The sequence below is a fragment of the Pezoporus wallicus genome, unplaced genomic scaffold (assembly GCF_028554395.1).
Source record: "Pezoporus wallicus isolate ANWC-B61680 ecotype Strahan unplaced genomic scaffold, APGP_CSIRO_Pwel_v1 contig_3017, whole genome shotgun sequence".
NCBI classification, from domain to species: domain Eukaryota; kingdom Metazoa; phylum Chordata; class Aves; order Psittaciformes; family Psittacidae; genus Pezoporus; species Pezoporus wallicus.
The window spans coordinates 2,201,528-2,216,077 of NW_026638957.1; the positions used below are offsets into that span (position 1 = coordinate 2,201,528).

The 14,550-nt window shown below is 38.7% G+C and overlaps 1 protein-coding gene across 1 annotated transcript in view; it reads left to right on the forward strand.

Annotated features, from left to right (window-relative positions):
• The first annotated feature begins 538 nt into the window (after positions 1–538).
• Positions 539–14,550, forward strand: part of TDP1 (tyrosyl-DNA phosphodiesterase 1) — a 43,701-nt gene continuing 29,689 nt past the window's right edge. The window contains exons 1-10 of the mRNA XM_057413407.1: positions 539–1,097; positions 2,556–2,599; positions 3,259–3,314; positions 4,308–4,404; positions 6,480–6,514; positions 7,214–7,306; positions 8,858–9,028; positions 10,222–10,300; positions 11,710–11,892; positions 12,575–12,623. Of these exons, the coding sequence (XP_057269390.1) occupies positions 557–1,097; positions 2,556–2,599; positions 3,259–3,314; positions 4,308–4,404; positions 6,480–6,514; positions 7,214–7,306; positions 8,858–9,028; positions 10,222–10,300; positions 11,710–11,892; positions 12,575–12,623 (1,348 nt within the window). The 5' untranslated portion in view covers positions 539–556. The remainder of the gene's footprint in view (positions 1,098–2,555; positions 2,600–3,258; positions 3,315–4,307; positions 4,405–6,479; positions 6,515–7,213; positions 7,307–8,857; positions 9,029–10,221; positions 10,301–11,709; positions 11,893–12,574; positions 12,624–14,550) is intronic.

Below are 14,550 nucleotides of genomic sequence, written 5' to 3' on the forward strand. Positions count from 1 at the left end.
CGGCTCTCGGCATTCGGGGAGACGGTGCTCGGGCCGCTTACGCCTTCGGAGCAAGGGAGAGGCGCGGCGGAGGGCCTTGTGGGGGGCTGCGGGCCCAGACTGCTGTCCCGCAGGGGTAGCTGGAAAGAGCGACCCTAACTCGGGCTCTTGTGCCTCTTCAGCAGAGCGCGCTGGACCGCCCGCCCCCTCCCCCCCGTCCCGAGCGTTAGGGTCGGTGTGAGAAATACCTGCATCGTGCAAATTGCTCTTTCGACTTTCGAAATGCTTTCCTGTACGTGCCCCTTTCCAGCCCGTTTTCCGTATGCGGGTTTCTGCATTAGCTGCTTCCCACTTGATGAGTGCTTCCACTGCACATGTTTCTTTGTTTCCTGTGCGCAAGTAAGGAACAAATAAACCTTGTACACTGTAAGTTTACCGAGTCAGAAGTTACATGGAGATTCTGCCATATACAAAAAGCACAGTTCCTCAGTAATAAGTGAAACAGACCTGAGCATAGCAAAACCACACAATTTTTGTTTGATGGTGGTGTTGTTTTTTTTTTTTAATCCCTAGGAACATGCTTCAGGAAGGTGCACATGGAAAATGGACAGTATCTAGCAGTGATGAAAGTCCTGAGGAAAATTCTGACAGTGAAAAGCCATCTACATCTTCAGTATTGGATGCTGCACATGACACAAGTGTGCCACAGTATCCATGCTCTGAAGCAAGAAAAGCTGCTCAAAAGAGAAAAACTTCTCCCCTGAAGTTCAGTGATAAAAGGTTTTCTGCAGAAGCACCTCCAGCAGGAAAACAGAGAACTAGCCAAGAAGGCTCAGGCTGGTGTCTTTCTAGTAGTGATGAAGAGCCTGAAGATCAGGAAAAGCATGCCCACAAAGAAACAGTGAAAGAAGAAAAAACTGATGCACCAAAACATCCTCTGAAACTTTGCAAAGATGATGAACTCTCAGAGAATCAGAAAGCAGAGGAGTATTATGAAGCACCCAGTGAAACCCAAGATACCTGGGATTTGTTGAATGGAGGGAACCCTTTCAGGTTTTTTCTCACTAAAGTCAGAGGAATTCATCAGAGTTATAATTCTGGAGCCCTGCATATAAAAGGTGAACAAATGAATTCTACAGAAGTGGGCTTTTGGGAGACTTGTTTGCAAGCAAATGTTTTTTTTACTTTAAGGGTATTTTTAAATGCATATATTCCTTGGTGTGGCTGAGGCTCCGTATCCTTAATGTCCAAGTTACAGAAATTGGTTGTTATCTTTGCCTTTCTTTTAGAAGTAGTGTATAAAGCATTAATTTGCTTATGCTGATTTTGTTGTAACTTCTGAGTTGCACTGCACAAATCTAATATGCATTTACTCAAGGCAAATAATATGGTGCTGCTTATTGCTGCTTTCCCTGTGAGCTACTCCGGGAAAAACTGCTTGCCTTTGTGGGTCTAAAAGGGGTGGTTTTCTTCGATGCCTAACTGTTGTCCCTGGGGAGTTGTTTGCACTTGCCTTCAAGCTGCTTAAGGGTTTGGACTTAGTAATTTACTATTACTTGATGCCAAAAAAAGTAGTATTTCAGAAGTCCTGCCCTTGTGACACATGGGACCATTTCAATTCAATTAGGAGTGTAAGTCATGATGGAGTGAAGTCTTTGGTGTACAATACTGATGTTTCCGGAATGCTGTGCAGTTGTAGCTTGATGTAAGGGGCAGCAGCTCTGTGCACCTGTAAACATCCCCTCATTCAGAAATGAAATGCCATACATCACAAGACAGAATCAGAAACAGGCATTCATAAGAGATTTATGCGCAGAAATACAGTAAAATGAGGCAGAAAAATTTTCTAGGCCTTTGAAGGACAATGACTGAATGAAGACCTGTACAATTAGGTTGTAGCTTTTCCTCAAGATCATGTGCTCCCTATGAAGATTGATTGATTGCATCCTGATGTCAGAGATCTCGGTTGCTTTGCTGCTGTATGTCTATCTGCTTTGGGAATATATTGTGGCTTTGTTTAACCTGCAAAACCAGATTTCTGTAGATGCAGGGCATGAAGTAGTTTGTCCCATAAGGTGTTTGTAGGTGATGTTTTCAAGTTGCTGCTGTGCTTCAGTTGTTGAGGTTATAAATCCTCAGTCAGATTAGTTTTGTGTTACTATGGGTGAGCTAAAGGTACACATGTCCTACAATCAGTCTGCAACAAGTAAGTCTTTAAGCATTAACTGTGCTGTTACTGCTTTTATGCACTTCAAGCCATCTCTGTAGGGAAGAGAATAGTTTGATGTTCCTTTCTCCATATGATCTTGGTCTTTCTCCTAATGAGTTTTTAAAGTTTGTTTCATACTTTTGAGAGGGTTAATGCTTTTTATAAACAGAAAACCATAAAGGTTTTCACAGGAGAATCAGTGACTTGAATATTCCGAGCAATAAACTTAATTGTGAATGTCTCTGTTAAGACTTCACCTAGTCTTTCAACAATCTGGCACTTGTGGTAGTTTGCAAAACTGTTCAAAATGCAAAATGTTTACTTGAACCTTTTCATTTACTGAATTGTATTTTGATATTTTTAATAGATATCTTGTCTCCTCTTTTTGGGACTCTGGTTTCTTCTGCTCAGGTGAGTTTACTGATTGCCAGATTGATTTCACTAGCTGATTTCACTTTTTTGACAATAAGCTTGATAATCCATGTTTGTGCTTTGTAGTTATTAGCAAGGAACCTCATTTAAAATAGAGAGGAAATTCTGTGTTTTCAACTGTACAACAGTTTATTGAAATACAAAAATCATCCCATGCTCTGCACAGAATTCAGACAATTGTAAGAGTGCTTTCTCTCCAGATTTTGGGGAATGTGCAACTGAAAATGTGTATTTATGTGCAGGTGAATGTTTTTTTTGTTTGTTTGTTTGGGCTTTTTTTTTGTTTTTTTTTAAAACCTTGCAATCTAGGAATATTTTTGTTATTTTATAGCAGGTTTTGCTATCATTCATGAAATAAGCACATGGCAAAGGGATGGTTCTTGAGCCAAAGCTTTTGCATTATGTGCGACTTTTTTTCTCTGCATGCTAAATTTTATGAACACTAATACTTAAATTCATTCTTTAATTGAGATATGGAAGAAAGCATGGGAAATTAAAATGATTTTAGAACATGCTGTGAATGATGTAAGTGGTATTGACTGACTTTTAAGTAGGGAGGTTTTTTGCTATAGTTAATTGTTCTGACAAACTATGCTTTTTCTTTGTAATGAATCTGTTTTCTTTTCCTTGTGAACAAGTTTAACTACTGCATAGATGTGGCCTGGCTTGTGAGACAGTATCCGCAGGAATTCAGGTATGTTTATTTTATGAAGATGAAATGATAATTTCCAAAACATTCTGTTAATGTAGTATGTTCATCATAAGTGAATGATAAATACTAGTTTGCAGTTGCAAATTGTGTATGTGTAGACTCTTTGTTTTCCTTGTGTGCTTATTTCATGGTCACAGTTCTCTAATAGGTTTCTTGCCTTTTTTCAAGCTGTTAAATGGTCAGAGTTCACTGTGGCTGGCTTCTGATTTTTAATTAACACTTAGGAGGCCTTATTGTGGGCTACAGTGTCAGTGCTGTAGATTACCTATAAAGACAGAACAAGCAGCTTTTTGCTATACGCTTTACTGAGCCAAGAGCAAGGTAATGCAAGAGAAGGGAGAGAATGTAGAAGGAGCACAAGAAAGCTATGCAGAAGTGATCAGGATGATGTCATGGGCAGGTATGGTTGGAGTTCCCAGATATTGGTCATGAAAGCAATTATGTTTGCTTTCTGACACTTGGAACCTGCCGCAGATGAAGTGAGTGTATGACATACGGTTTTCTCTCTTTTACTCGCATTTTACTAGAAATGCGGTAGAACCGGACTATTAGGAAGTGAACATGGCAGAAGAGACTTAGCCCCCTTCTTTTCCCTCCCATTCTTCCCATTTTCTCTGTAAGGTAACAGTGATTAAATTGTTCTAGTTACACATTGTGTATATTGGTATTTCCAAGAGTTTTATTTGCCTGTTTCCAGTTACACACATGACGGTTTTTTTTGTCATCCCGTCCACTCACCAAGTTTTCTAGTGTCTTTCTCTTAGAGGTTCTATTGTAGTTACTGCTTCTTGAGTTAATAAAGCACATAGGTGTTTGTGTTTTTTTTTTGGGGGGGGTGTTTTGTTTTGTTTTTGTTTTTGTTTTTTTTTTCTTCCGGCTGTGCTATCAGATTTAGAGGCCAGAAGTCATAGCTACATGGAGTGGTTTAGGCTGCTTACTAATTGACAAGTTAACAGTAATCTCCTTTTATTTAAGGAAGAAGCCATTATTGATAGTTCATGGTGAAAAGAGAGAATCTAAAGCTGAATTGCTTGCACAAGCACGCCCTTATGAGAACATCAGCTTTTGTCAGGTAATTAACAGTAGTATTGTCCTTTCATTGAAATTAAGCCTTCTATTGCACTTAAAATCTTGTAATGGATGAAGAGGCACACACCTTATATGGGAAATCAAGAACTTATTGTTATGCTTTAAGGAGTATACTTACTAGGACCATAGGAGCATGGTAGCTATGTTTCTGGTGTTATATGATTATGGTAGACTGTCACCCACAGAAGGCTTACACAGAACAGCTGCCTACAGAAATGTTATGGAGCTCACAGAAGAGCTGCAATCATTCTTCACTAACATGTTACACTCAAATTCTTGTAATCTCTGAAAAGGAAGCACTTTTTGTATGAAGTGTGGAAATTACTCCTAGTGTTACTGTAATCTTAAATCTCATCAAAGAACTATTATTGTCCAAATGTCATTCACAAAAGAAATGCTATTACAAGTAATTTCTTTAATGCTGTTAAAATTGCTATCAGCACACTTCCTGGCATGTAGCACTTTCTCTGATATTATGCTTACACTTTTGCTGTCCCCGAGTCATGAAGTTACTAGCTGTGGCCTCGAGGAGGGTTGTGGTTATGGCTTCTTGGCAGCAGTTCAGGATTTTGTTGTGTGAAGTATATTATTGATTATGAGGATGTCTTATTCTTTGTTCATAAGGAGAATGATCTTGGGATTTTCTTCCTTCCTTCTCAGGCAGTCTTGTAACTAAGCTTCCTAATGATCACTGTATTGATGCTGAACATAGTGAGTTTTCAAGGCCAGGATTTCTGGGCTGCTGTGTGCTATACTAGTCAGGTGTTTGCGCTAAGTTGTGGAGTAGCAATGATTTTGGATTAAGATTTCAAATGTGTGAACAATAAATTCATGTTTTTGCATATAACGTTTCCTTTTCACACAACAAGAATTTGAATGTGGTATGTCCCATATGATAAGCTTATCAGTGTATTTAGTAGCAAGTAGCAGGGAAAAATGGTGTTTGTGATGGTTTTCTTATCTGAGTATACTGCTTCAGATTCTTCTGGTAGTCTACATGCATTCCGTTATGTTGGTAACCCAATATGTAAGTATTTTACTCTTATCCTCCACACTCACACTAAGAATAATGGTGGAGCCATTACTGGCTAAAAGTACCTTCTTAACACCTGTAATTCATGTTTCATTCTTTACCTGGAAATTGTGCTGATTAAAAAATAAAAATAAAAAAATAGCCTGGTTTGGGGTTTTTTTGCAATGTTAGCCATTAAGCTGCTTGTAACAGTCATCTGTGCTTTTGAGTTGCAGGATAGTTGAGATTGGAAGGGAAGTTGGAGGTCAACTAGTCCAACTCTTCTGCTCAAGCAGGGTCACATAGATCCAGTTATCCAGGACAATGTCCAGATATGCTTTGAATATCCATAAGGATGGAGACTCAATAACCTCTCTGGGCAACCCACGGGAGTGACCAGTCACACCCTCACAGTAAAAGTGTATCTTGATGTTTAGAGGTGATCTCCTGTGTTTATGCCTGTTGTCTGTGGTCCCGTCACTGGGCACCACTGAAAAGAATCTGGCTCCCTCTTCTTTGTACCTTCCCTTTGGGTATTTATACCATTAAGGTACTTACACTTTCTGCAGTGTGGCCATGTTTTTTCTTTAGTGGAGCGTCCAGAGATTGGACCCAGTACTGCATGTGTGACCTCACCAATGCTGAAGAAAGAAGCAGGATCACCTTCCTTGAACTGCTGATAATGCTCCTAATGCAGCCCAGGACTTTGTTAGTCATCTTGGAGGCAAGGGCATATTGCTGAAGTTCCTGCTGGACACTATGTTGAACAGGAACCAGCAAAGCTGACTGTAAACATACTGCTTGTAAGAGACCAGAAATTCTGCTAGAGCAGTTCCAATAGAGTTGCATTGCCATTTAAAGACTTAGCCTCTAGAAATCAGAGTATATTTAAAGGTGTTAAGGGGAACAATAATGTATTTTGTGATCTGTCCACTAGAGAGCAGTGAAATGAAATAAAATGAAGCAGCACCTCTCCTTCTTTAACATTCTTGCATATAGGAATGCACAATAGGAATTTACAATGATCAGCTTTTTTATTTTTATAGGCCAAACTGGATATTGCATTTGGAACTCACCACACGTAAGTAACAGACAAGATGCAGAAATCATCCACTTCTAAAGATGACCACTGAGTTGGTACATGCAATTATTGTCACTGGACTAATAACTAATATCTTAATCTATCTTCCTATCCTATAAATACTTTATTACTGTTTATAAACATAAACTTATTCTGAAGGCCTAATACATATTCATGAAACTTTAAAATAGTATCTTTCATGTCCTCAGTGTATCTATTCCGTTTATGTGCAATTTATTTTCAAGCCATAAAACTGAGGCTCATAGAAATTTCAGAGTTTATGGTGGATAAACAGCTTCTTTTGCCGTCCCAGTGGTTAGTTATGTACATACTTTAAAGTAGAAGTTGGGAGTTTGAGAAAAGAATTAGGTTTTAATAAAATCAGCTGTAAGCGAGGGCCTTTTAGTCTTTATTTTTTTTTAACTTTCTGCAAAGGAATAAGTTTATCTGAAGAACACAGCAAATACAGAAAGTGTTCTGCAAGTGTTCATCTTTTGCTTTGGGAAACCAGTTGCATGAGATGTTAAGCCGTACTGTGGATAGTCTGCCTGCCATATGAGCTTGGCATGCACATGGATTGAAGTTTGAGTGTTTGCACTGTGTTTTGAAAATAATTATCTTGGAGCATTTTCATGAATTGTTAATTTCTCTGACTCTGTATACTTAAGATAGACAGTTTCCTGTATTTTTTCTTCAAAGGAAAATGATGTTGTTGTTGTATGAGGAAGGTCTTCGAGTTGTGATACATACATCTAATCTTATTGCTGACGACTGGCATCAGAAAACTCAGGGGTAAGCAACGATTTCTGACAGGTGTATGCTTACTTTAACAGTTTCTGTAGGTATCTGCTGCTGGAGATGGGACACCAGGTCAGATGATCCTAGTGCTACAAGTTTTATACTCCTAAAATAGAGCTATCCTCCAAAAAGAAAAATAAAATCAGACTCAGAATGGTGGTAGTTCTCTGAGCCTGAACTCTCCTTGCTTTCTACTGTAAACAAAATTGTCCTGACCAGCCTGCTACCTGATTTAAGATCTTTTATTATGCAGTGCTGTCTCTTTATGAACACAGCTGCCTAGCTGTAAACTATTATTTATCCAAATCTGAAGCAGCTATTTAAAAATTACCTTAATACTGCAAGAATAATGTGAGTGTACAGATGTCTGCTGTGACTGTATCCAGAATGTAACCTGTTAAATGGTGGGCACCACTGGTTCCTGTTCATATAGTATACTTTCTTCGGAAGGAATTTTCTTCCTGTTTTTATTTGGTAGAAGCTTTTAAACTTAGCAGCCAGCTTGGGATATAGTTTTGCTTAGACCACAAAAATAGGACCAAGTGACATGTTGATATAATGCCCATCAAACTCTTTTCTTGGCTGTTTTTACAGAGACTATTTTTTTGTTAATCTTCGCAGTAACTCGGGGTATAAGATTACTCCATTAAACTAACTGAAAATAGCTTTTCAGAAGTTACTGTTGCCTTGACATCCATTTTTACTGCCATTAAATGTAGCAAAGTTTTGAGGCTTGTTACTTGTCTGCAGCAAGCTCTCATAGGAGTTTGAGTGGCAAAATTATAACCACTGATTTTTTTTGTCTTTAAATCTTTTACTTAGGGATGCCTTTAGTGTCTTTCAGTTGTTAGCTTTTCAGAAAGCCAAGCAGGCATGAAAAAAATCTATTTGGATGCTTAACAAGTTGTCCTACTTGTCAAACATGAAAACGTTTTTCCTTTTAGCTTTCGCACACCGCCTGTTAATACACAGGCGGTATTACCAATATGATGGCTCACTGGCTTCTCTGTTTTACAGGCTTCTGAATTACAAAGGATAGTGTCAACACATTGTAAAGTTGGCAATGTGGAACCTTTGGTTTCCATGGCCTCAATAATGTGTGACTGGAAAGGACTGCTATATGCTTTCCCCTCTGTATTTTACCGATTTATCCCACCTGATTTTACTGAGATGGGATCTTTTTGAGAGGCAGGTTATCACTGTGGGCTACTCTTCAAGCTATGCAGAACTTGCAGTGTTTTAATCATGTAGAAAATCTTGGTGAAAGGACTACTGGTTGGTAAATCTAAGCCTGAGCTTTTTATCAGTGGTGACAGCTGTAATTCTATGCATGGATAAATGTGTTGAGATTGTTGATTTTATTTGAAAGTATTAGTTTTATGGTATTGAGTGTAGGACTTGACGACTCTAAAGGCAAGTTCATTTATAGTTACTATCGTAATAGATCTCTCTAGTATTCATTTAGGACCTTCAAATATGCTTTAATGACCCTACTAAAACTGTGTGTTAGTGTGGTATCCTTTGTTTTTGTGGGTTTGTTTTTAGAATATGGTTAAGCCCTTTATATCCAAGGCTACCTCAGGGAACAAGTGGTTCTGCTGGTGAATCTGAAACTAATTTTAAATCTGACCTAATAAGTTACTTGATGGCTTACAATTCTCCTACGCTCAAGGAATGGATAGATCTGATTCAAGAACATGATTTATCAGAGACAAGGTATGTTAGCTTATGCTTCTAATAACTTGCATGCTTTTTTTAACAGCTTACCCTGTTTCAGACTTAAATGTTCAAACATGATCTAATATTGAAAGCTTTTTGTAGCTATGTCATGCAGATTATGTTGAATTGCTGCACTCATTTTCTAAGCATACATTTTGAAGGAATAAAAAGAGGTGTCTCAGCAAGGTAGCTGAAAGTACACACACACACACAAACACATATATAACTTTGGCTGTTACAGGCATGAATTGTCTGGTAGGCAATGTTATGTTTAATAATATACTTTGTCCTGAAACAGTCTTCTTAGTATCACATTGCCTGTATTACTTGTAAATTAAGCATCCTTAATTATTTTCTCTAATAGATAAATCTTGCATTTCTACAGAAATGTTGTATTTACTTCAGAAAGTGTAAATCTTCTTGGTTGTTTAATAGCAGTTTTATAAGCTGGCAAAAATTAGTTGGAAAAAAAATGTTCATAAACTGTGGTGGAAAAAGACTGACACCTGATCTAGTTTAATACAGTAAAAAAGTGCTTTTTTTTTCTTGATATGGAGTCTTACAAGATAGGAGGGGGTAAAAAAGCATATACCCTATAGTTGGGTGAGCTAACAGCCTGAGCTGCTGTTCTTATTCATGCTGTCACTGCATGAGCTTGCACAGGTTGACTGAGCCCTAGCTGATGTGAGTTTATATATGGGTAGGGAAGTGTCACTTACTGGGTTAAAGATCAGTTCCTTGCCATATAGAATATGCAGGGGACATAATTTGTGGATAGAGCTGATGAGATGCAGTAAGGAAAGCTTCTTAAAGCATCTGTGTTTTTGTGACTCTGCAGGTCTATCCTCTGTTTTCAGGGCCAAGTCAAGCAGGTTACTAAAGCATTATTAGGAAGGCAGTTTAAAAAGCTGTACTTTGCATCTGAACTATTAGGTGCCCAAATGAAAACTTGTACCCAAATATGCCGATTTGGATGTAGCAATAGATTGGCTGTAACAAATCCACTTTTTGTTATACTGTAAATCTTAAGTGTGAAAGACTAAATATTTCTGGTTGTCTGTGTATATTCAGCATTGTTGATATGTTTCACTTGAATACCTTAAGCACTTTACAAATCAGAATACTCCAGAACTGCAAATAACCTGGTGTTGTGGTGTTTTGGGTTTGTTTTTTTTTCTTTTTGTTTCTAGAGTATATCTGCTTGGTTCTACCCCTGGACGATATCAAGGTAGTGACAAAGAAAAGTGGGGTCATCTTAGGCTGAGAAAGGTACCAAAACTGTAACCTGTTTTGCTAATATTTTAACTGTAAATGCAATTTTGGAGAGCGTTCTATAGTTCCTTCCAATTTTTCCAGCTATGATCATTTACAGTTTAAGTGAGCATTAACATAAGCTTACAACTTATGATGGTGTAGACTTTCCACATAATATTCCTGGGCAGTATTACCATGGTCAGCTTGTGGTCTGAATTGTCCTGTGCTTGTAGATATCTTAGGAGTCACCATCACTCAGATGACTTCCTACCTGCTCTTGGTGTTTCTAACAAATGTGACACTATCAAAATCCAGTCTTCTGTGGCTGGGAACCAAATATAGCTGCCTTCAAAGGCACTTGCAGAAGAAAGATACGTTGATATAAACTTGCCTGCACATAGGAAAAAGGCTTATTTCCTTTACTTTAATATTAAGGACTATTACAGTTCCTTCTTCCCTAATGACCTGGCAAAAAGCCATCAAATTAAAAGCCAGTTTGCACATGTCATCAATTCAGTCAGGTTTTAAGTTTTGTTCTATGGTTCTAAGTTGGGGCTTGTTTGATCATGACAGCAGGCCTGCTGATAACAGATGGGGTACACCTGTCTCAGATGGGAGAAAAAAGATCTCTGCACAGGAGTGAGCAGGGCTCATTGAAAGAGCTTAAACTAGATTTGAAATGGGGAAGAGAGAAAACCAGGCTGGCTAAACCTGGGGAGAGCATGCCAACATATTTTTGCCTAGTAAGACTGAAAACAAAATGAAACAGAAAAAGCTTGTAAAGGCAAATGTTTCTGAGATAAAAAGATTATTTGAGTGACAATGCAGATGGACCTGGTAATGCTACACTGATGACTGAAGCCATTTAATTATGTGCTCTCTCTAGAGGGGGGCAGGAAAGGTAAATCTGATATGTGTCTATATCCATCTGGTTTTAATATGACTTTAAATTATGTTCACAGCTAACAAACTCCTCTAAAAGCATTATTTCAATTTTCTCTTAAATTGTTCTTTTTTCCCTTCTTGATGCAGGCTTCTATTGTAGCTGGGGCTTTAGGATATGAGAGGAATTTTATGGCCAGCAGCCACCAATTATAAAAGGGTTGTTTAATTTATTGTGGCTTCTAAAGCTGATGTTTGTTTTTAGGAAGAGCTGCTAGCATTCTTTTTAGCCATCATTTAATGGCTGGCTTTGGTGCCTTTTGGATAAAACTTCTGATGTTTGATCTTTTCTTGAAGGAAGGTTTATTTGGACAGCCTGACTTTTTATTGCAAAGTTAAAATGATAGTGTGAATGTTAATCTCTGTCAGGAGTGAATTATCGATGATTTAATAGAGGATTAAATAACAAGTGATATTAAACCACTAATTAAAGTATTCTTTGCCTGTTGAAGCTTTAACAATGTTTTAATTTCCATCATTAGCTTTTGAAAGAGCATGCTTTGTCAATACCAGCACAGGAATCCTGGCCTGTTGTTGGACAGTTCTCAAGCATTGGTTCAATGGGAGCTGATGGGTCCAAATGGCTATGCTCAGAGTTCCAGGAGAGTCTGGTGGCTGCAGGCAGAAGTGTGATGAGTCTTAAATGTGATGTTCCAGTTCATTTGGTATGTCTTTTAGATGCTAGTGACCTTTATTTAACATTTGTTCATTTGTTGTTTAAGTCTTAGTTACTGGTTTTCTTTTAACTTTTGGAAGACATTAATGTAGTTTTCATCCTGAAATTGTAAGGATGCCACTTGTAGTATAAAATATACTGTATTTTCCATCTGCGTGACATTAGAGCATATATAATCAAAATTATACTCTAATTACATAGATTATCTGAGTTTTGTAGATGCAGCTGTTTCTGCTACTAAGACGTAACCGAACCCTGAGGGATTAATACCTAATCCAAATTATTTTCTAACCTGTTTATTTGGTTATTAACACAGTTCAGAGGAGGAGCAAGAGCTTGTTAAATCAAGGAGAAAATATTGTCAAACATTTGAGCTATGAGTCTAAAATCTCAAAATAACGTTGCCCACTGTGGAAGGGGTTGAAGCAAGACTGAGTCTTGCTAGCTAATTTTGGTAAGCTCTGCAAGAGAGTTAAAATATTAAAGACTTCTTGTTATTGGTACACAACTAGTTTTAAGTTGCAATGTAATTTTATTCGTTCCGGAAAATAAAGCTTATAAGGTTTTGGTCTCAGGTTTTCTTTTAAGGTGGTTTTTGTTTGAAAACTGGCAGCTTGTGTATTTAGAGCTGTGTTATTAAAGCTGCTTTTTTTCCTTTCTCCTCCATGAAGGTTTATCCTACTGTGAACAATGTGAGGCAAAGTCTGGAAGGCTATCCTGGTGAGCAAGTGGTCATAACGTTCTGCAAAATCATTTCTCTGATGTTGAATGAACCTGAAGTTCTCAGCAAAATGACAGCTTGGTGGAATAGATAGCAGTAGAATCTTTTTCTTAGTCTTAATGGGGCTCTGACTCCAGCTCTCTTATTTTGATTGAATTGAAAAAGCTTTGTGGGCATCGATACATAAGGTTTGCTGTACAGCCATGTTCATATGTCATTGTATAGAAAAAAGAGCTCATTGTCAGTGTTCTAACTACAGTCATACTTCTGTTTTGACAAAGTTCAGGTTTGAGTGTGCCATATTCTCCTTGTCTCTTCTTTGCAGTTTCATCCTACACATCAGATGCAGTGGAAAATAAGATGTTTCTCTAGTGTTAGTCACTTTGTTAATATTGTAACATGCCTTTGTTCTGTTCAGTCTTCCCATGTTTGTGCTCATGAAGTCAATATTTTGTATAGAAAGCATAGCCCCAGCCAACCTGAAGGAGGAGAGCAGCTGTAGTATTCTGGTGCAGTGAAGCTTGCCATTTCTCAAAAGCAAGCACTTACATGGGTTACACCCATGTATAATAAGGGAGCTGTCTGATACCAGTCATAGAATCTTAGAATGGTTAGGGTTGAAAGGGACCTTAAAGGTCAGAAAGTTTCAACCCTCTTCCACTAGACCAGGTTGCTCAAAGCCCTGTCCAACCTGGCCTTGAAAAATTCCAGGGATATGGCAGCTACAACTTCTCTGGGCAATCTGTTTCAGTGTGTCACCATTCTCACAGTAAAGAATTTCTTCCTAATATCTAATCTAAATCTACCGTCTTTCAGACATTCCCCCTTATCCTGTCCCTACGTATTGTTGGTAAAGTCTCTCTTCAGCTTTCTTGGAGACCCCCTTTAGGTGCTGGAAGGCTGCTTTAAGGTTCAGCCTGGAGAGGAGAAGGTTTGGGAGACAAGCCCAACTCTCAGCCTTTCCTCATAGGAGAGGTGCTCCAGCCTTCTGATCATCTTTGTGGTCTTCCTCTGGATTTGTTCCAACAGTTCCACATCCTTCTTATGTTGGGGGCCCCAGAGCTGAACATAGTACTGCAGGTGGGGTCTCACCAGAGCAGAGTTGAGGGGGAGAATCGCCTCCCTTGACCTACTGGTCACACTCCTTTTGATGCAGTCCAGGATACAGTTGGCTTTCTGGGCTGCAAGTGCACACTGCTGGCTCATATTGAGCTTCTTGTCAGTCAATGTCAGTAAGTCCCTCTCCTCAGGGCAGCTCTGAATCCATTTGCCACCCAACCTGTATCTGTGCTTGGGATTGCCCTGACCCAGGTGCAGGACCTCTGTTTAGCACTGGTGAGACTGCATCTGGAGTCCAGTTGCTGGCTTCCCAGTACAAGACAGACTAGAACATACTGAGTCAAGCAAAAGGCCACAAAGATAAGGAATTGGAACATTTGTCACACAAGAATAGGCTGAGAGCACTGGATAGTTCCTCAGCCTGGCAAAGAGAACTTTACCTTATCAAGAGACCTTATCAATGGGTATAAGTACCTGATAGGAGGATGCACAAAGTGAAAGAACAAGAGGTAACGGACACAAACTGAGATACAGGAGATTCCAGTGTACCTTTACAACAGAAACGTTTTCCAATGTTTAAATGGAACAGGTTGTTCAGAGTTTGTAACATCTCTTCTTGGAAATACTCAAAACCTGCCAGGACATTGAGCAATGTGCTCAGTTCAGCCCTGCTTTGGGCAGGGAGTTATTCTGTATGATCTCTGTTGGTTGCTTTCAACTTCAGCAATTCAGTCATTCTTTGGCATTGTTGAATCCATACATGTGTTGCTGTTCCAAGTTGGATACCTATGCTCCTGTGTAGTATGGAGTACCTGTTGAACTCTTCTAACAGCTGGTGTAATTTGAACACCCTGAAAAGCAATGCTT